The sequence below is a fragment of the Anomaloglossus baeobatrachus genome, chromosome 2, assembly GCF_048569485.1.
Source record: "Anomaloglossus baeobatrachus isolate aAnoBae1 chromosome 2, aAnoBae1.hap1, whole genome shotgun sequence".
Lineage (NCBI taxonomy): Eukaryota > Metazoa > Chordata > Amphibia > Anura > Aromobatidae > Anomaloglossus > Anomaloglossus baeobatrachus.
Genome location: NC_134354.1, coordinates 514,357,218 through 514,380,741, shown reverse-complemented (window position 1 = coordinate 514,380,741; position 23,524 = coordinate 514,357,218). Strand labels below are relative to the sequence as shown.

General features: G+C 41.6%; 1 protein-coding gene across 1 annotated transcript in view; it reads right to left on the bottom strand.

The window, feature by feature from the left end:
• LOC142290334 (zona pellucida-like domain-containing protein 1) overlaps nucleotides 1-19,256 on the bottom strand; it is a 249,459-nt gene extending 230,203 nt beyond the window's left edge. The window contains exon 1 of the mRNA XM_075334296.1: nucleotides 19,151-19,256. Coding sequence (XP_075190411.1) covers nucleotides 19,151-19,256 — 106 coding nt within the window. The remainder of the gene's footprint in view (nucleotides 1-19,150) is intronic.
• Between the last annotated feature and the right edge of the window lie 4,268 nt (nucleotides 19,257-23,524).

Genomic DNA, 23,524 nt, shown 5'->3' with positions numbered 1-23,524 from the left:
GATAAATGTCAAAAAGGAGAGCAATACCTGCTACGCAGGCCAGATAAGCAGCCCAAATCCTAATCAGTATGAATATAGAGCAAGGATTAAAATATAACTTATAATTTATACTGTCTAAAAAAGATCAAAATGCAAAAAGTGCAGTGCAATAAAGAATAATAAAATGGATAGATCTCACCAAATGTCTTTCCGAGTAGATCACACACCACTGGATACATGGGCAAAAGAGGGCCGACTTGGAAAAAAGGGGTAGCAAAGTCAGTGTATGCTAACCCCTGTCGTGCCCATGCATAAACTTCCACCCTAACAAGGGCAGCACCCAAGTCAAGCAAGCTGTTCCAGTGAAAATTAGCCCCTCTTAACGCATTTCCCTCTCCAAACTAACAGAGAGTTCATCAGGGGAGAATTGGGAGTTATAGCCTGCAATGGCAGGTACATATATACACACAGCACGCTTCCAGTTCACACATCTCAATTTCAGCATGTGTGCTAATGGGCAGTTACATTTTAATCCTTGCTCTATATTCATTCAGATAAATGTCAAACACATATGTACTGTCCCACCCCCTACATATTCTAAGAGAGCACTCTATAGTGCCTTTCATGTGGGGGAAAAAAGGAGCCAGCACGATCTGAAATTGGCATGCATCATATAAAAAGTGAAAATTCACAGATTTATTCCAACTGTACTATAATAAAAGAAATGAGATTTTTAGCAAATAATTGATCAATTTTTTGAGCCACCCCTGCCAACGTCACGGAAAATATCAATAGGGGGGTCCTACTCTATATTCTGTATTTCATGTGCCATGCGGCCTCCTAGATAAAGTTAAAAGCAGAACCATAATGGAGCACACATACCTGTAACCTGTATATAGCCGCTTCCATGTTGCAAAAAAGGCAATTGTGGATAGAGACCAGCCCAGGTCCCAGCATGTGGAGCAAGCTCTACACATACCAGGACTATATCAGAACTGATCCTCCCAGTGCCAAACAGCAACCATTGATAAAGGCGGACCAGATCCAAGAATGGTGCTTAATTAGCATTGCCTGTGGAAAGGGGTGAGGTAACTGAATCTGAACAGCTACCAACAGGAGGAATACATTGCAAACCAAAATCAGGCGTGCATGGTATGGTGATGGTCAGTCACCAGAATTGTAGCATAACTACAGTCATAACAGAGAAAAATTATTTGCTAAAAATCTCATTTATATTACAGTACAGTTGGAATAAATCTGTGAATTTGCACTTTTTATATGATGCATGCCATTTTCAGATCGTGCTGGCTCCCCTCTCTCTATGTGGCACTAAAGGTTGTTTAGCCTTATATTTAGCCAAAAAAATAAATAAATAATTAAAAAAATGACATGGGGTCCCCCATTTTTGATAACCTGCTAGAGTAAAGTAGACGGCTGACAGTTTTACCTTGGCTGGTAATCCAAGACAGAGGGCACTACATGCTGTTTATTTTAAATTTTATATATATATATATATATATATATAAAAATCATTTTAAAAATATGTGCCCTCCCCAAAATGGATTACCATCCAAGGTGATGCAGACAGCTGGCGTCTGGTATGCTAAGGGTGGCAAGGCCGCAGCAGCCCCATCTTTTACATGTGCTACTCCTGTAGCTTCGCCCCAGCTCATCCTTTTGCCCTAGTGCAGTGGCAAAATAATACATGTTGTTGATTTCAGCTGTGTAATGTCATCTGGCATCAAGCCAGGGATTTGTAATGTCGATGTGTCTATCAAATACCCGACATTTCTAACTCAGTCAGTAATAAAAAAAAGTAAAGACGACAAAAAAATTATTTTAAATGACACTCCCCAACACATTCCCTCTTTCACCAATTTATTGAAAAAAAATCACAAGAAAAAGAAAAAAAATATATCTCCAAATCCTGTCCGCTGTAAGGTCCCATGACAACTTGATCTTCCAGGATATGGGAAACACACAAGCTCAATGCACATATGCCCACCATTTTTACAGAAGAAGAAGAGAAGGAGAGTCTGCGTGGGACTTGGTGCACATGAAGGTACTGGGGGTAACCGAGGGAGGAGAGGGGTGGCATGGCAAGACCTGGGGGGGGACCTGGGGAGGACTTTTCTCTCCCATCAAACATTTCTGATAGGAGAGAAATCAGAGGAGGAGAAGGAGGATGATTGCGTCCGTCATTTTATAAGATCAGAAGGAAGGGGACCAGCTGGGATTTTGTCCATACCAGGGGACAGGCGGACCGGTGGCGGACATTTCTCCCCCATCTGACATGTTTGATCATGTAAGATGAGAGACAAATCATTTTTTTTACTGGCGTTGCATTCACTTTTACATGATCGCCGTTATACTGTGTATAATTGTGATCTCGTGACTAGGGACCTGAAAAACTATAAAAAGTTATGCCTATTTAAAAAAGGGAAGGAAAAATGAAAACACAAAAACAAAACTTGGCTGCATCCTTAAGGGAATAAATTGCTATATATTGTGTTTTCTGTGTATGGTCAGTTTCAAACCATCACTGCTTTGCAAATCACTTGCTAATAAACAATATTGTTAATAAGATATGTTGTTGATATGCTAATTTGAAAATTTTAATCTTGGTGACAGAACTTTTTAAGGGTTTGCTCATCTTTGGTTGTAACTCAGACAAGTGCTATGTGATGTTTCATAGCACTCTCTCCAATGATATACTATGTGGCAGTGCCGACTAGCATTTTTTTTCTCATGCTGATTTGGCATGAGAAAAAATTGTTGCTGCATCTTGTGATTGGCATCATATATTTTACAGTGTGTATTCATACAAGTCCATGGATTACACTCGGATGCCATTATATACGCAGACACAGTCAATATAGAAAATGGAGAAATTAAGTTCTCCATCTTCTCTGCACTAGTGATCCAAGAACAAGAGCAGAGTAGATGACACTTGGTTCATGTGAGCTGAGTATCATTAGTAGAGTTGAGCGCGGTTCGCGGTTCGAGGTTCTCCAGTTCTAGGCTCGAGTGATTTTGGGGGCTGTTCGAGATCGAACTAGAACTCGAGCTTTTTGCAAAAGCTCGATAGTTCTAGATAAGTTCGAGAACAGTTCTAGCAGCAAAAAGCAGGGCTTTTACAGCTACAGTGTGCAGGAGCCATCGCTGGCAGCCTGCCAGAAGCTGGTAACCAAGATAAACATCGGGTATCCAACCAAAGCGCTTTGGTTAGTAACCCGATGTTTACCCTAGTTACGTGCAGGAAGCCCACACTTCCCCGCTCAGCTCACTCCGCCCCCTCCTGCCCGCGGCATGTACACACGTACACACACACACACACACACACACACAGACGGTCCCGCTCGGCTTACCTGCGGTCGGCCCGGGGGCAGCAGTCCTTGGCACTGGAAACTGTGCCTGCCGGCCCTTTAAGGCCACTGTGTTCTCCTGCATTGAGCATCATCTGTGGGCGGAGCTACCGTCCGGCGTCCTGCTCGGTCGCACAGATGAAGGAGTCACAGTGCCAGCCAGCGACCCCCAGCACATCGCTTCCCTCCGGCGCTGTGTGGGCCCCATCTGCACCGTGACCTGATCAGTATGTGGGACATCACTCCCATCCCGCCCCTCCCTGTCCCCCCGTGCGTGTGTGGGCCCCGCAGAGCCGTGTGTGTGACCCCCGGAGCCGCGTGTGTGGGCCCCGCAGAGCCGTGTGTGTGACCCCCGGAGCCGCGTGTGTGGGCCCCGCAGAGCAAGGTGTGTGTTTGTATGTATGCATGCAGCAGAGCAGTATGCGTGTCTATATGTATGTATGTATGCAGCAGAGCAGTATGCGTGTCTGTATGTATGTATGTATATATGCAGCAGAGCAGTATGCGTGTCTATATGTATGTATGTATGCAGCAGAGCAGTATGCGTGTCTGTATGTATGTATGTATATATGCAGCAGAGCAGTATGCGTGTCTGTATGTATATATGCAGCAGAGCAGTATGCGTGTCTGTATGTATGTATATATGCAGCAGAGCAGTATGCGTGTCTGTATGTATGTATATATGCAGCAGAGCAGTATGCGTGTCTGTATGTATGTATATATGCAGCAGAGCAGTATGCGTGTCTGTATGTATGTATGTATATATGTAGCAAAGTAGTATGCATGTCTGTATGTATGTATATATATATATGCAGCAGAGCAATATGCGTGTCTGTATGTATGTATGCATGTATGTATGCAGCAGAGCAGTATACGTGTCTGTATGTATGTATATATGTAGCAGAGTAGTATGCGTGTCTGTCTGTATATATATATGCAGCAGAGCAATATGCGTGTCTGTCTGTATGTATGCATGTATGTATGCAGCAGAGCAGTATACGTGTCTGTATGTATGTATATATGCAGCAGAGCAGTATGCGTGTCTGTATGTATGTATGTATATATGCAGCAGAGCAGTATGCGTGTCTATATGTATGTATGTATGCAGCAGAGCAGTATGCGTGTCTGTATGTATGTATGTATATATGCAGCAGAGCAGTATGCGTGTCTGTATGTATGTATGTATATATGCAGCAGAGCAGTATGCGTGTCTGTATGTATGTATATATGCAGCAGAGCAGTATGCGTGTCTGTATGTATGTATATATGCAGCAGAGCAGTATGCGTGTCTGTATGTATGTATATATGCAGCAGAGCAGTATGCGTGTCTGTATGTATGTATATATGCAGCAGAGCAGTATGCGTGTCTGTATGTATGTATATATGCAGCAGAGCAGTATGCGTGTCTGTATGTATGTATGTATATATGTAGCAAAGTAGTATGCATGTCTGTATGTATGTATATATATATATATGCAGCAGAGCAATATGCGTGTCTGTATGTATGTATGCATGTATGTATGCAGCAGAGCAGTATACGTGTCTGTATGTATGTATATATGTAGCAGAGTAGTATGCGTGTCTGTCTGTATATATATATGCAGCAGAGCAATATGCGTGTCTGTCTGTATGTATGCATGTATGTATGCAGCAGAGCAGTATACGTGTCTGTATGTATGTATGTATATATGCAGCAGAGCAGTATGCGTGTCTGAATGTATGTATGTATATATGCAGCAGAGCAGTATGCGTGTCTATATGTATGTATGCAGCAGAGCAGTATGCGTGTCTGTATGTATGTATGTATATATGCAGCAGAGCAGTATGCGTGTCTGTATGTATGTATGTATATATTGCAGCAGAGCAGTATGCGTGTCTGTATGTATGCATGTATGTATGCAGCAGAGCAGTATGCGTGTCTGTATGTATGCATGTATGTATGCAGCAGAGCAGTATGCGTGTCTGTATGTATGCATGTATGTATGCAGCAGAGCAGTATGCGTGTCTGTATGTATGCATGTATGTATGCAGCAGAGCAGTATGCGTGTCTGTATGTATGCATGCAGAGCAGTATGCGTGTCTGTCTGTCTGTATGTATGTATGTATGTATGTATGCAGAAGAGCAGTATGCGTGTCTGTCTGTATGTATGTATGCATGTATGTATGCAGGAGAGCAGTATGCGTGTCTGTATGTATGTATGCAGCAGAGCAGTGTGTGTGTGTGTCTGTATGTATGCATGTATGTATGCAGCAGAGCAGTATGCGTGTCTGTATGTATGTATATATGCAGCAGAGCAGTATGCGTGTCTGTATGCATGTATGCATATATGTAGCAAAGTAGTATGCATGTCTGTATGTATGTATATATATGCAGCAGAGCAATATGCGTGTCTGTATGTATGTATGCATGTATGTATGCAGCAGAGCAGTATACGTGTCTGTATGTATGTATATATGTAGCAGAGTAGTATGCGTGTCTGTCTGTATATATATATGCAGCAGAGCAATATGCGTGTCTGTCTGTATGTATGCATGTATGTATGCAGCAGAGCAGTATACGTGTCTGTATGTATGTATGTATATATGCAGCAGAGCAGTATGCGTGTCTGTATGTATGTATGTATATATGCAGCAGAGCAGTATGCGTGTCTGTATGTATATATGCAGCAGAGCAGTATGCGTGTATGTATGTATATATGCAGCAGAGCAGTGTGCGTGTCTGTATGTATGTATGTATGTATGCAGCAGAGCAATATGCGTGTCTGTCTGTATGTATGCATGTATGTATGCAGCAGAGCAGTATGCGTGTCTGTATGGATGCATGTATATATGCAGCAGAGCAGTATGCGTGTCTGTATGTATGCATGTATGTATGCAGCAGAGCAGTATATGTGTCTGTATGTATGTATGTATATATGCAGCAGAGCAGTATGCATGTCTGTATGTATGTATATATGCAGCAGAGCAGTATGCGTGTCTGTATGTATGTATGTATATATGCAGCAGAGCAGTATGCGTGTCTGTATGTATGCATGTATGTATGGAGCAGAGCAGTATGCGTGTCTGTATGTATGCATGTATGTATGCAGCAGAGCAGTATGCGTGTCTGTATGTATGCATGTATGTATGCAGCAGAGCAGTATGCGTGTCTGTATGTATGCATGTATGTATGCAGCAGAGCAGTATGTGTGTCTGTATGTATGCATGCAGAGCAGTATGCGTGTCTGTATGTATGCATGTATATATGCAGCAGAGCAGTATGCGTGTCTGTATGTATGTATGTATGTATGCAGAAGAGCAGTATGCGTGTCTGTCTGTATGTATGTATGCAGCAGAGCAGTGTGTGTGTGTGTGTCTGTTTGTATGTATGCAGCAGAGCAGTATGTGTGTCTGTCTATATGTATGTATGTAGCAGAGCAGTGTGTGTGTGTCTGTCTATATGTATGTATGCATGCAGAGCAGTATGTGTGTGTCTGTATGTATGTATGCAGCATAGCAGTGTGTGTCTCTGTATGTATGCATGTATGATGTGTATCTATGTATGTCAGTGTATATGACTGTATAGATTTGTCTGTTTATATGTATTTTTGTGAGTTTGTCTTTAAATATGTATATGTACGTGTATGTATCTGTGTATGTGTGTGTGTCTGCGTGTGTATGGGACCCACTGAGACTCTTCCGCCCGGGGCCCACAAAAACCTGGAGCCGGCCCTGCCTGCGGTGATGAAGTCCCGCCATCCCGACCTCAGCGCTGTCACTGTCCTCCATGGCCGCCGCTTGTCACATCACCTTCTCTCGCTTCCGACCCGAGACTGACTAGCGGTGACGTCACGGGCCTCTCGCGATTCTTGGCTGTGAAGGCGGCGGTCATTGAACTTAGTGACAGGGGCTGTCAGCAGTGCTGTAGATCAGCGCAGGTAATGTACCTCGCTGACAGCAGCACTTGTCATGCCCTGCAGTGACCTGGGCTGACCCATTGATGTTAGCTCAGGTCACTGCATTGCTCTCCCAGCCAATGGGGAACATCCTGCTCTTCATTGACTGGGACAGTGTGGATCGTCATGGCAACCCCTTGGATTACACCAGACCTGACTTTGTTTTTCATTCTAATAAATTGGTTAAAGAGGGAATGTTTTGGGGACTGTTTTTTCAAATAAATTTCTTTTGTCGATTTTTTTTTTTTTGTTAGTACTGACAGTTTATGATGTTGGGTATCTAATAGACGCCATGACATCACAAACTGCTGGGCTTGATCTCAGGTGACTTTACAGCTAGTATCAACCCGATTTATTACCCCGTTTGCCACTGCACCAGGGCACGGGATGAGCTGGGGTGAAGCGCCAGGATTGGCGCATCTAGTGGATGCGCCACGTCTAAGGTGACTGCGGCCTGCTATTTTTAGGCTGTGAAGGCCCAATAACTATGGACCTTCCCACCCTGAGAATACCAGACCACAGCTGTCCGCTTTACCTTGGCTGGTGATCCAATTTGGGGGGGACCCTACTTTTATTGTGTAATTATTAATATTTATAAAATAATTATAAAAAAGAGCCTGAGGGGACCTCCACATTGGACCCCAACCACGGTAAAGCTGCCAGCTGTGGTTTTCAGGCTACAGCCGTCTGCTTTACCCTAGCTGGCTATCAAAAATGGGGGGACCCAACGTCATTTTTTTTTTTAACCATTTTTTAAATAGAAAAAATTAATGGGCTTCCCTGTATTTTGATTGCCAACCAAGGTAACGGCAGGCAGATGGGGGTGGCAACCCATAGCTGTCTGCTTTATCTGCGCTGAGAATCAAAAATACCGCGGAGCGCTACGTCATTTTTTTAAAGATTTATTTTTACAGCACTGTGATGTCTAGCAATCAAAATACAGGGAAGCCCATTTTATTTTTAGTTATTTAAATAAATAATTAAAAAAAATATATATGGGCTCCCGCTGCATTTTTTGTATTGCTAGCTAAGGGTAATCCAAGCAGCTACTGGCGGCTAACCCCCACTGCTTGGTGTTACCTTCACTGGCAATGGAAAATCCAGGGAAGCATTTTTTATTTTTTTTGCCAAAAAACTACAAAAAAAAGGACGTGAGCTTCGCCATATTTTTGTATGCTAGCCAGGTACAGCAGGCAGCCACGGGCTGCCTCCAACCCCCAGTTGCCTATTTGTACCCGGCTGGGAACCAAAAATATAGGGAAGCCCGTTTTTTTTTAATTATTTCACTTATTTCATGAAATAATTAAAAAACAAATGACGTGGGCTTCGCCCCATTTTTGTGTCCAGCCGGGTACAACTAGGCAGCTGGGGATTGGAATCCGCAGCACAGGTTAGCCCGAGGTTTCTGGGCGCCTCTACTGCGGATTTCAGTCCGCAGCCGCCCCAGAAAATGGCGCTCTCATAGAAGCGCCATCATCTGGCGCTGTATCCAACTCTTCCAACAGCCCTGGAGCCGGGTGGCTTGTTGGGTAATCATGAGTTAATACTGGCTTTGTTTTACTAGCCAGTATTAAGCCAGAGATTCTTAATGTCAGGCACGTTTGACCCGGCCATTAAGAATCTCCAATAAAGGGTTAAAAAAAACACCACACAGAGAAAAAATACTTTAATAGAAATAAATACACAGACACACTAGAGACTCCATCTTTATTATCCCCTGTCAGCCCTCCACGATCCTGCTCTTCTGTCTTCTTTCTTTCTAGTGTAGTAGTAGTGACGATTGTAGTGAGGATGAGATTCACCAGCTCATCACTTGGGGCTGGGGAACCTCCATCCTCACTACAATGCTCACTACAATCCTCACTAGTGTAGTAGTAGTGACGATTGTAGTGAGGATGAGATTCACCAGCTCATCACTTGGGGCTGGGGAACCTCCATCCTCACTACAATGCTCACTACAATCGTGCAGCCTTCACTCCGTGAGTGATCAGTGCTGGCTGTCAGCGGTAACAGCGGTAACGCTGACAGACGCGTTACCATAGCAACGGTGCTCTCGGAGCCGCGGTTAGCGGTGACATCACCGCTAACTGCGTTGCTATGGCAACGGTGATCTCCGTTAATGACCGGCTGTGTCAGCCGGTCCCTAACGGAACGGGGAGTCGACCGTGTGCTAGAGCATGTCGCCGGTACACGGCGATACACATATGTGCACCGTGTACCGGAGAGATGCACTCGCAGGTCCTACATGACGTGTCATAGTCATGTGACCAGTCTGTAGCCAATGAGATAATAGCCACGTGACTGGTCACATGGCTATTTTGACGTCACGATATGTCCTGCATCTCTGCTGGCAGTGCCGGTCACCGGGAGGATTCAGCGATCATCGGATGGAATAGCGGCAGGAGACAGAGTGCAGAAGGGATCGCGAGGACCAGTAAGTGTTATGGCAATGTTTATTAACTGTTTGTGTACATTTATCATGCATTTTTATGTGTTTGTGATTGCCTCCCATTCTAGCCTATACGTTCGAGTTCGGTTCGTCGAACGTTCGACGAACCGAACTCGAACGGGACCCCCGTTCGGCGAGCCGACCTCGAGCCGAACCGGGACCGGTTCGCTCATCTCTAATCATTAGCATATCGCATCTGATTCTCTTGCATCAGAAAATAAACGAATGCTATACACAAATATGAGCGACCCTTATAGAGATGAGCTAATATAATCAAATGGAATTAAATTATACAGTTAGGTCCAGAAATATTTGGACAGTGACACAATTTTCGCGAGTTGGGCTCTGCATGCCACCACATTGGATTTGAAATTAAACCTCTACAACAGAATTCAAGTGCAGATTGTAACGTTTAATTTGAAGGTTTGAACAAAAATATCTGATAGAAATTGTAGGAATTGTACACATTTCTTTACAAACACTCCACATTTTAGGAGGTCAAAAGTAATTGGACAAATAAACCAAACCCAAAAAAAAATTTTTTATTTTCAATATTTTGTTGCGAATCCTTTGGAGGCAATCACTGCCTTAAGTCTGGAACCCATGGACATCACCAAACGCTGGGTTTCCTCCTTCTTAATGCTTTGCCAGGCCTTTACAGCCGCAGCCTTCAGGTCTTGCTTGTTTGTGGGTCTTTCCGTCTTAAGTCTGGATTTGAGCAAGTGAAATGCATGCTCAATTGGGTTAAGATCTGGTGATTGACTTGGCCATTGCAGAATGTTCCACTTTTTTGCACTCATGAATTCCTGGGTAGCTTTGGCTGTGTGCTTGGGGTCATTGTCCATCTGTACTATGAAGCGCCGTTCGATCAACTTTGCGGCATTTGGCTGAATCTGGGCTGAAAGTATATCCCGGTACACTTCCGAATTCAACCGGCTACTCTTGTCTGCTGTTATGTCATCAATAAACACAAGTGACCCAGTGCCATTGAAAGCCATGCATGCCCATGCCATTACATTGCCTCCACCATGTTTTACAGAGGATGTGGTGTGCCTTGGATCATGTGCCGTTCCCTTTCTTCTCCAAACTTTTTTCTTCCCATCATTCTGGTACAGGTTGATCTTTGTCTCATCTGTCCATAGAATACTTTTCCAGAACTGAGCTGGCTTCATGAGGTGTTTTTCAGCAAATTTAACTCTGGCCTGTCTATTTTTGGAATTGATGAATGGTTTGCATCTAGATGTGAACCCTTTGTATTTACTTTCATGGAGTCTTCTCTTTACTGTTGACTTAGAGACAGATACACCTACTTCACTGAGAGTGTTCTGGACTTCAGTTAATGTTGTGAACGGGTTCTTCTTCACCAAAGAAAGTATGTGTCGATCATCCACCACTGTTGTCATCCGTGGACGCCCAGGCCTTTTTGAGTTCCCAAGCTCACCAGTCAATTCCTTTTTTCTCAGAATGTACCCGACTGTTGATTTTGCTACTCCAAGCATGTCTGCTATCTCTCTGATGGATTTTTTCTTTTTTTTCAGCCTCAGGATGTTCTGCTTCACCTCAATTGAGAGTTCCTTAGACCGCATGTTGTCTGGTCACAGCAACAGCTTCCAAATGCAAAACCACACACCTGTAATCAACCCCAGACCTTTTAACTACTTCATTGATTACAGGTTAACGAGGGAGACGCCTTCAAAGTTAATTGCAGCCCTTAGAGTCCCTTGTCCAATTACTTTTGGTCTCTTGAAAAAGAGGAGGCTATGCATTACAGAGCTATGATTCCTAAACCCTTTCTCCGATTTGGATGTGAAAACTCTCATATTGCAGCTGGGAGTGTGCACTTTCAGCCCATATTATATATATAATTGTATTTCTGAACATGTTTTTGTAAACAGCTAAAATAACAAAACTTGTTTCACTGTCCAAATATTTCTGGACCTAACTGTACTAGAATATTGCAGAAATACACATTTGCTAAAGTGCATATTTTTCTAAAGGGTGAAAGGAAAGGTGAGTATAAGTATTTTTTTACTTTCGACATTAAATTTGCGGAGAATGACTTCTCTGTAATCAAATTTTCTGGGAAACTCAGTAAAAACAGATAAATTTGATCTTTGCCTTATCCTCTAATTTCTGCTTTTTAACATATTGTCTGTTTAAAATTTGAAATGCATAAAATTCTACATATCGGGGATTTGATTACAGTCACATACAGTGTCGGACTGGCTATTGGAGGAACCGCCAATAAAACCAGTCCTGGCTGTGGTTACCTCCATTGAACTCTGGAGGTCTCACCTGAGCTCCGAAGTACAGCCTGGACTGAACTCAGGGTTTGCAGAACTGAACCACGAGCACCAACTGATTCCCTGGCAATTGCAGTTCAGTTCATGACAGCTGTGGACAGGCCGGGCTGATCTCCGGTGCTCTCACCTGAGTTCCGGAGTTCAGCCCGGCCTGTCCGCAGCTGTGACATGAACTGAACTGCAATCGCTGGGAAATCAGTTGGCGCTCGCAATTCAGTCCTAAAAACCCGAGTTCAGTCCAGGCTGTACTCCGGAGCTCAGGTGAGAGCTCCAGAGTTCAATGCAGGTAACCGCGGCCAGGCATGGTATTACTGGCGATTCCTCCGGTAGACAGTCCAATTCTGGTTACATAAATGAAAGTTAAACTATTCTACATGTCAGAAAACACAGTATTGAATTGTTCTTTTAGGACAGAAATTGAAGACAAAGGGAAATTGCCCTATTAAAGGACTATTCAAGTACAAAAGCCAGTAATAGCATTATGGGTATAGCAATACTACATTTGTTGCTTAATTGGGATGAATCTGAACGTTTGTGGTAAAAAAAAAAATGATGTCGCAGATTTCAGGACTTCGTGATAAATAAGCTTAGCCCTGCTGCTTTCACAATCATTGTTTTTTGGCATTCCATAAGCAATGACTGTACACACAATTACAATTCCTTAGTATATAAGAGTGGGTTCATCTTTGGTTCAACAAAATTAAACCTCCACTTTAAGTTATATTTTCATATTTATTTTAGATTTTCTATCCATCCTGATCTAGCATTTTCCATTTTGTTGATGAATACCATTTCAATCATAACACCCTCTTTTTTGAAGAAAGTGATTCCATATCTCCCGTCAGCTTCTGCAGTAAATTATTATAATTTTATTGGCTCAAACTGAATCTACCAGATGAAAAGCCCAGAGCAAGATGAAATGCAGAGTTCAAACACACACATATATTAAATACATGTATAAAATATTTCACTTTTGATTTAATTAAACAAGCATTTGTGGCAACTTAAAAAGATAGATGAAAAGCACAAAGAGAAAAAGAAAAACTGCAGCACAGTTTGCTCTTTTTATTTCATGACCTATTTTCCCTGAATTGCAACAAAAAAAGTCTCTTTGTTACATTTTTCTGAATATTTTCCAATTTTTGTGTCTAATGTTACATTTGTTCAAAGATTTTTTTTTAACATAAACAAAATGGGAAATATTTAGTGTAATGAACGCATTCCTTTAATTACCACCATAACTGGCGTTGTCTCTAATAAATTTACGTGTTGCTTTAAGATCCATCTTTTATGCCTTTCCCTAGCAAAAAATATCATCATCTAATGTGTTATTTATTATCCAACTATAGACTGTTGTGACTTCCTTAACCCTCGAGTTCTTTACTTACATATCAAATGCTGGTTTAACAGCCTCGCTGAAAATTCTATCCATGGCATTGCTTTTCTGGATCTATACTAATACAATTCAGGTGGACATGTGACGTTATTATAGAATATACTGCTTGAAAGTATAGGAATCCATAGAAGTTATCCGTAAATCTTTTAAAAGTGTGTCTCTGTTTTGTAGTTTCACAGGTAAAATGTTCAGTAATATACTTTCATTAGCTGAATCTCTCCGGCTGCAGAGAGAGATATTCATCTTCCCAATGGCAACTAGGGAGAAAACAAATTACCGTATTTTTCGGATTATAAGATGTACCTTTCCTCCCAAAAATTTAGGAGGAAAAATCTGAATATAGCTTACCGGGGGCGGCTGTCTGTGCAGCTCTGTGTGCGGGGGGCCAGGTGCGTGCGGGCTGCCAGATGCGGTTCACTGCGTGCGGGCGGCTGGGTGCCTGTTGGTGCCGGCGGCCGGGTACCTCTCTGTCCCGGCTGTCTCTCTGTGAGGGTTGGCAGCCTGCTGGCTGCCACTCTGTGTGGGCGGGCGGCTGTGCGGACTGTGGTGGCTGGCTGTGCGGTGAGTGTCCCAGTCTGTCCGTGGTCCCGGTTTCAAATAATGGTGATGGGAGTCAGCGCATGCACAGATAAAGCTCTTGGATGAGAGCACCTGCGCAAGCGCCGCTTCGGGAGTCAGTGCGTGCGCACATGGAGCTCTTGCATGAGAGCTCCATCTGCGCATGAGCTGCTCCGGGCGTCATCATTTGAACCGGGACTGCGAACACCTCAGTCCGCGCAGCCTCTCGCCCACACAGCATGGCAGCCAGCAGGCCGCCCATCCGCACCGGCCTGCTCAACCACTGACCAGCTGCCGCTGACCACTGACCCGCCGCTGCCGCTGTCACTGATCCGCCGTCCACTGACCCGCCGACCACTGACCCGCCGCTGTCACTGGCCCACCGACCACTGACCCACCGCTGCCGCTGTCACTGACCTGCCACTGTTGTCACTGACCCGCCGACCACTGACCTGTCGCTGCTGCTGTCACTGTCCCACCACTGCCACTGTCACTGACCCACCGACCACTGACCCACTGCTGCCGCTGTCACTGACCCGCCACTGCCACTGACCAGCCGCTGACATTACTGACGGCCGCTGTCACTAACCCGCCACTGTCACTGACCCGCCGCTGACACCACTGACCTGACACCGCTGCTTGCACAGCCTCTGCCTCCTGTGACCCCGCTACACCACCGCTGCCGCCCCCCTCTGGTAAGACAAAACCGGTGTCTAAGACAGACCCCATTTTTATTTTTTTTAAGTTTTTTAGCTCTAAATTTGTCATGCGTCTTATAATCCAGTGCATCTTATAAAACGAAAAATACGGTACTTATGGCTGCAAGAGAGCCTATGGATAAATTATGAATTTCCATCTGCACTTTCATTTTTTTTATTTAATTCATTAAAAGGAATCTGTCAGCAGATTTTTGATATGTAAACTGAAAACAGCATGCGGCAAGGGCTAAAACATTGTTCAAGGCTGCCTGTCTTGTCAAGGTCTGATCTGTGGTTTATTTGCAATGTTTGTTTAAGCAGCAGAAAGCTGAAGGGGAAAAAGCGCAATAGGGTCTTATCCAACTTGCATGCACAAGTGATAAAGGAATGTGCTTATCTTATAGGGTTGTGTGTCACACAACCTGATTAATCGGCTGCTGCAGAGTCCACACAGTTAACAAGCTGAAGCAGATCAGTGCTTACATATTGGTATATTGGTGGACTTCCTGATGAAGAAGTAGGGAGACACTTTGAAACGCGTAAAATAAAACCACCTTCATTTGATCTTCTTTGGATTTATGTTATATCTTCAGCAGCACAGTATGAGCTCCCCATTTCTTTTGTTTCTGATCTGCTTTGGCTGTTTAAGTAGCAGAGCAAAGCAGGACTTCTCATAGCTCGAACTACAATGAAAGTGCACTGCAGTCTAGCAGTCCCCTTCCTCTGATGACACTTCACTGTCAATGTACAATTTCTATAGAGCCTGGTGTGGGCAGGACAGCTCTCTCAGCTCTGCTACATGGCTAAACTTAAAAATTCTGATTGTGTCAGAATGGCTACACCCAGTAATCTAAGTGATACATAGTTGGATTCGGGATCTCTTTGCTTACATGATGCTGCTCTCAGATGAGGTAGCAAAATCCTTCTGACATATTCCCTTTAAGTGAGAATATATTTCAAAGATATCTGAAAACCTGAGGATTACAAAGGTTTTTCAAAGCTATTTTTTACCAAATATCTGATATATATATATATTTATATCTAACCTAGGTAATATGTCCTATATTTTTTAAAATGCCATGTGTAGTCTATATGCAGCTCATGACTATTTTCAGTAATATGTCTTTTATTTGCATTTTTGTCAAGGTAATAATATTACCTTTTTGTCTGTAGCTTTTAAACAAATTGAAATAAATTTTCAATATGCAAATATTATGAATTACATATACGGTTCCTAGTCATCCATTTCAACCACATATAGGTCTATGAATATATATATATATATATATATATATATATATAGCTATATAAATGAATAAATTATTATTATTATTATTATTATAGGTATCAATTTAACTTTATTTGGAAAAGTTACAATTTTTAATTACCTATATAAAGTAATTTGATCCGTTTTCCTTATATGAATCTTTAATTTGGCTTTTAAGTGCTACATGTCATCACCTATTTTAATTATTCGTAAAAAAATAGACATTATTCTCTATTTTCTCACCTCCTTTTATTTGGAGACTCCATTTTTTATATTGCATGTGTAGTCTACTGCTCTTTCACTTTTTTTCACTGTCTATGTGTGCAGGATCTTTGTGCCCTTGTTGTCTGAGTGCTATCTCAGGGGGTCTTTGAAGCGAACTCTGGGGGATTCAGCATGTGTAATGTTACACATTTTGACATATGCTTCATTACCTTATCTTAGCTCCTTCTCTCCCAAACACAAGTCTGCAGCGCTGCTTCAATTGCCCATTTCAAGCTTCTTTTAGAAGCAGCTTTTCATTGCTTCAAGAACCATATGCTGCTTTCAAACAACCAGAGTAAAGGTGGCGTTACACGCTACGATTTATCTGACGATATGTTGTTGGGGTCATTTCGTGACGCACATCTGGCATTGTTAGCGATGTCATTGCGTGTGACACCTACGAGCGACTCTGAACGATCGCAAATAAGTTGAAAAATCGTTGATCGTTTACACGTCGTTCAGTTTCAAAATATTGTTCGTCATTTGGAACACAGCAGACATATTGGTACGTTTGACATCCTGCCAGCGCCGAACAACATCCACACGACCGCCTTGGACAAACAATATATCGCTGAACGATGTTGAGTCGTTTGTGAGATCGTTACGTGTGACCGCTAATAAACGACCTAGGTGCGATCTCGGCAAATCGTAACAACAATCTCGGAGATAAGCTGATTGTTTGAAATTGTAATTCACCAATTTTTCCAAATTTTTCAAAAATATTGCAATACTACTACTATATTGAATCTTTTTTGATTGCTTAAATGCAAAAAATGTTCTTAAAGGAAAGGTATCAGGCAATTCAGGCTACTCAAATAGTGGGTAGCATGAATCATAGCCTGACACATGAAAACAGCCAGGGATATTATTATCTAAAATTCTCCAGCATTTTAGAGAAAATATGATTCTACCATGTGGCTGGGGACTATAGCCAGAGATCAGATTAGTCCGACGTTGCCCAAGGCTGGCTTTCCCAAGCTCTGTCACAGATGATTGGAAGATCTCTCCTTAACCAGTCAATATCCTGCAGCATTACTAGGAAAAACCAACTGGAGGCAATGCCGGACTAATCTTGACTCCGGCTATTGCCCCCGGCCAAGTCTTCAAAGTATACTTAATGTCCAAGTGACCAAAACCCATCTGGTTAGAGAAAAATGTCTGGTATTCAGGTATTTTTCACTTTCTGTAAAAACAAACAGGGCAAGAAAAACTTCTTAGTTTTGTGTCTCAAAAGTGAACCTGTCACTATAATCAGCTGTTTTGTATGTTTGGACTACTACAACAAGGAATTTTGAAAAAAATATACAGTTCCATAAAAAAGTATTCATACCCCCATGAAGTTTTAAACATAATTTAATGTTACACCAACAAACTTAAATGGATTTATAGGGATTTTATGTGATCTACCAACACTAATTAGGTAGTATGTGTGAAGTGTAAAGGAAATGATATATGTTTTTTTAATTTAAAAATGTAAATCTGAAAATTATGATGTGCATTTGTACTCAGCCCCCTGAGTCAATACTATGTATTTTTTCACTGAAATTACTGATGTAGGTCTTGTGGGGTATGTCTCTACCAGTTTTTCACATTTAGAGGCTAAAAATGTTGCCCATTTTTTTACAAGATGGCTCTTTCAGTGACATTGTATAAAGAGCATCTGTGAACTTCAGTTTCTAAGTCTTGTCACAGATTCTCAATGGGATTTAGGTCTGGATCTAGACTGGGCCATTCAAACACATGAATATGCTTTGATCTAAACCTTTCCACTGTAGCGCTGACAGTAATTTTAGAGTCGTCCTGCTGAAAGGTGAACCTGTGACCTAGTCTCAAGTCTTTTGCAGCCTCGAACAGGTTTTCTCCAGAATTGCCCTGTATTTAGTCCATCAATTTTCCCATTGACCCTGACCAGCTTCACTGTCACTGCTTAAGAAAATCATTCCCACAGCAAGATGCTACCACCACATTTAACCCTTTCTAGACCGAGCGATTAATTATTTTAGTGCTTTTGTTTTTTCATCCCCTTATTCAAAGGGCCATAACGTTTTTATTTTACCATTGATATAGCTATCTTACAGCTTGTTTTTTTGAGGGATGAGTTTTATTTTTGAAAGCCACCATCCATTTTATCGTATCATGCTATGATAAGCAGGAAAAAATTCCAAGTGTGGCGAAACAGCAAAGAAGTAAAACTCTGCGATTGCTTTTTGGTTTCTTTATTTCGAGAGTTAATTTTACCATAAAACTGACCTGCTAGTATGATTCTCCAGGTCGGTATGATTGCATAGATACCAAATATGTAGAGTTTTTGTTTTATTTAAGTGGTGAAAAAAAGTTCAGAAATTTTGAATAAACAAATCTTGCTTGTGTCGCGGCTTTCAAAAAGTCGTTATTAATTTATGGGATATTGAGGTGTGTGAGGCCATGATGTTTGCACCTCAAGCTGATATATTTGATAGTTTTACAGTATATGTGATGTTTTAGTCACCCGGCATTCATTTTCTTGTGTTGTTGCTGCAGCCAAAAAATAGCAATTGTGGAATTTTATTATTTTTTGTGTTATTTATTACACTGTTTCCGATCAGAATAATTTATTTAATATTTTGGTAGATTACACTTTTACTAGAGATACACTTTACCTCAATACTCTAGTGGACCAAACTAATTTCATGCATTTTGCACACTAATATAGTAGTACAGATCATATGACTGACCTTTATGACGAGTAACTAGATAAATAGAGAATGCATCTACATAAAAAATGTATATTTTTAGAATTAAAATTAAATCTTGATAATGTCCCAAAATAAGCACAGCCTTTATATTATTTCCGGACATTATTATGTCTACAGTTCCTGGCAGCATATATATTTTACATAGCATTGTAAGTGTAATGTAAAAAGATTAACAGATCAATAGCATTAAATGTCTCTTACCTGGAAACCTGCTATGTTGACTAGCATCACAGTTGTATCCATTAAACTGTGCAGCCACTGGCAACATGTAAACTGACAACAGCAGTAACAACCATATCGATTCCATGGCCAAGCCTATAAAAAAAAGAAAATATTTTAACAGTGTATTTTAATAGACGTTAAATATCTAAAAAAATTTATACTTTTATTATTTTCATTATTAACTAAAACTAATGTTCAAAAATAAAGACTTACAGTGTATAGCTTGGTACATCTCCTGTTATGGATTAGAATAAAACCAAAAAATAGGTTAAATTGTTCGGAGATTGGAATCAGAGTTATGAGTCTGCTGAATTCATAACGAAAGAGCTACATGCACTGACATATGCACACTTGTGAGCACACACATACGCAGCTTGCGCGTACACACTTAAACACTTCTGTACAGATAGTGAGGCAGAAAGTTGGAGCTATTGACTATAAATCATAAAGCATAAGATTTTTGTGCCATTGAATCAGTGTAGTGACAAATCCAATTTAAACAAGATTACCACTTCATCAAAAGTTGGTCAAAAACCTAATACAAAAGATTCTGTTGGTTGTATGTGCTTATGTCCTTAAAGCATTCAGCTGTTTAGTTCCTGTTCTACACCATCGCAGAGGAGAATAACGGCAGCAACAGGTCACATGAATAAATCATGTAATCGCTACCATCTTGCACCCCATGAACAAGGAAGCCCCCAGTCACCAATATTTAGGTAGTACATGCATATGGTACTGGTCACCTTTAAATGAGGAGCTAGCGTAAGATATAGAGAAAGTTTTTTAGCATCACAAATTAAAAGGTTTAAGGCTTTTTTAGGAATGCTTCTTTGAAAATTTTCAAACCCCTTCACGACCTTAGATGTACAAGTACGTCAAAGGTTGTGTTCCTGCCTTTGATGCAAACTAGCACACCGAGCCGTCTTCTTTCTGTTCACATGATGGCTAATTTAATCTAACAGCTGCAAGGGATTTGAGATCTGCCCACAGCTGTTAACCAGTATTATTATTATTATTATTGCTATTATTATTTACTATAGCGCCATTTATTCCATGGTGCTTTACATGTGGAAAAGGGGTACACATAGTAGGGACAAGTACAATAATCATAAACAAAACAAGATTTAACACATGCCAGTGAGGAGTATATCATTCTTTAAGCCCATCAGTGCACTCATGTCATGGTCGCGTGGCACCAATGGGTTGTCATGATAGCTAGGGGTCAGCTAATGACCCTATGTCTTTCAACAGTATCCACCTGTGAATAGATTGTGAACAGTGCTATACAGAGCAGTGCTAGTGCACTGCTCTGTATAGCACAGGCAATTAGTCGATCGCAGCTTCAAGTTCCTTAAGAGAAATAGTAAATTCAATAAAAAGTAGGAAAAAAGTTTTTAAAAATATGAAACAAATAAAAAAAATAAGTTAAAATCACTCCCCTTTTGCTCAATTAAAAAAAAAATTAAAATATACATATTTGGTAATGCTGCATTAATAAATGCCTGATCTATCAAAATATAAAATAAATTAAATTGATCGGTGAATGGCGCAAGAAGAAAAAAAATCTAAATCCCAGAATTACATTTTTTTGTAGCCACAACATTGCAATAAAATGCAATAAGAGACGATCAAAGCATCACATCTACACAAAAATGGTAACAAAAAAAACATCAGCTCAGGGTTAAAAAAAATAATCCATCCCACATCCTCAGATCTCAAAAAATGAAAACATTACAGATCGCAGAAAATGTTGACAAAAGCAAAAAAAATTCTTAAAAAATTACAAACATTTCTTCACCACTTAAATAAAAAAAAACTAACGTTTGGTATCTGCATAATCGTACTGACCTGAAGTATCATATTGTCAGGTCAGTTGTACCATATAGTGAACATTAGAGTTGAGCGATGTTCGAGTCGAACGATTTGCCAATTTCAAATTCGAGTGATTTTGGGCGACGTTCGAGTCGTTCGACAAACTCGAACAATATGCTTCAAGTTCGGCAGTTCGAGTTTCCGTTCGATAACAGTTCGATCACCAAAAGCGTGGCTTTTCACAGTAAGGCTATGTGCACAAGTTGTGAATTTGCATGTGTCCTGCATCCCCAGCACAATCCTTCTCTCTTTCCTACTCACCGATCACGGGCGCCTCGCTGCACGGCTGTCACAAATTTCCGGCGGCTTTTCCTCTTTTGAAAATGGCTGCCGCTTCATTATTCAATCAGGTATTCCCTGCTTTCCCCGCCCACCAGCGCCCATGATTGATTGCAGTCAGACACAATCCCACGGTGAGTGACAGCTGTCTCACTGCAACCAATCACAGCCGCCGGCGGGCAGGTCTATATCGTGTAGTAAAATAAATAATTAATTTAAAAAAAACTGCGGTTCCCCCCAATTTTGATACCAGCCAGGATAAAGCCACACGGCTGGAGGCTGGTATTGTCAGGATGGGGAGCGCCACATTATGGGGAGCCCACCACCCTAACAATATTACCCAGCAGCCGCCTGGAATTGCCACATCCATTAGATGCGACAGTCCCGGGACTCTACAAAGCTCATCCCGAATTGCCCTGTTGCAGTGGCAATCGGGGTAATAACGGGGTTAATCATGGCAGGCGTCTCCCCGAGATACCTTCCATGATTAACCTGTAAGTGAAAGTAAATAAACACACGCAACAAAAAATCCTTTATTTGGAATAAAAGATAAAAAAACACTCATTTACCTCTTTATTAATCCCCAAACAACAATCCAGGTCCGAAGTAATCCACATGACACTGTCAGCTCTGCTACATGAAGATGACAGGGAGCGCAGTAGAACACGAGCGCTCTGTGTCCTCTCCACGCAGCACCTGAAGTGAGCTGCGCTGTCACCGGAGACGTCACTCTGCAATGCAGAGGTCAAGATTACCAAATTGTCGTAAGCTTCTCATTAGAGGCAGTGGCTCAATGGTTAGAGCTACTGCCTAAGGAGCATTAGTTCACGCGTTCAAGTCCCGGCTGCCCCGGTAAAGAATTTAATTTATTTTAAATTTTAATTTTAATTTATAATTATTATTTATTTATAATTATAATTTAATTTAATTTACTTTAATTATGCATTGAGGGAAGGAGCCGGACATCAGCTGTGAGCCGCGGGCCACACCTCTAAAATCGGAGCAGTTCACGGAATAAGGCTGCATTGCTCTCTCCTCTTTCTCTTCTCTCTCTTTTCTCTCTCTTCTCTCTGTCTCCTCTCTCCTCTCTCTCTCTTTTCTCTCTCTTCTCTCTCCTCTCTCTCCCTTCTCTCTCTCCTCTCTCATCTCTCTCATCTCTCTCTCTCTCTCTCTCATCTCTCTCTCATCTCTCTCTCTCATCTCTCTCTTTCTCTTTTTCTCTCTTTGTCTCTTTTTCTCTTTCTCTTTTTCTCTCTTTTTTTCTCTTTCTCTCTCTCTTTTTCTCTCTTTTCCTCTCTCTTTTTCTCTCTCTCTTTTTCTCTCTCTTTTTCTCTTTTTCTCTCTCTCTCTCTTTTTCTCTCTTTCTCCCCCCCTCTCTCTCTCTTTTTTCTCTCTTTTTCTTTCTCTCTCTTTTTCTATCTCTTTCTCTCTCTTTCTCTCTCTTTATCTCCCCTTTTCTCTCCTTTTCTCTCTTTTTCCCTCTTTCTCTCTCCTCTTTATAGCTGAAAAATCCACTTCTGGATTCTCAAGTGCAAAACAGAGGTCAAGATTACCAAATCTTCCTATGCTTTACATTAGAGGCAGTGGACCAATAGTAAAGGCCACTTTACACATAGAGATAAATCTTTGGCAGATCTGTGGTTGCAGGGAAATCATGGAAATATTGTTCCATTTGTACACAGCCACAAACCTGGCACTGATTGTCCACAATTTCACTGCAACCACAGATCTGCCGCAGATTTATCTCTGTGTAAAGTGGCCTTTAGAGCTACTGCCAAAGGAAAATTAGTTCACGAGTCTGAGTCTCGGCTGTCACGGTAAAGAATTTAATTTAATTTATTTTTAATTTTAAATTATAATTATTATTTATAATTATAATTTAATTTAATTATGCACTGAGGGGAGGAGCCAGACATCAGCTGTGAGCCGCGGGACACACCTCTAAAATCGGAGCAGTTCACGGAATGAGGCTGCATTGCTCTCTCCTCTCTCTCCTCTCTCTCTCTTCTCTATCTCTCTCCTCTCTCTTCTCTCTCTCTCTTCTCTCCTCTTCTCTGCTCTTCTCTCTTCTCTCTCTCTCCCTTCTCTCTCTTCTCTCTCTCTCCTTCTCTCTCCACGCTCTCTTCTCTCTCTTCTCTCTCTTCTCTCTCACTCCTATCTCTCTTCTCTCTCGCTCTCTTCTCTCCTCTTCTTTCTCTTCTC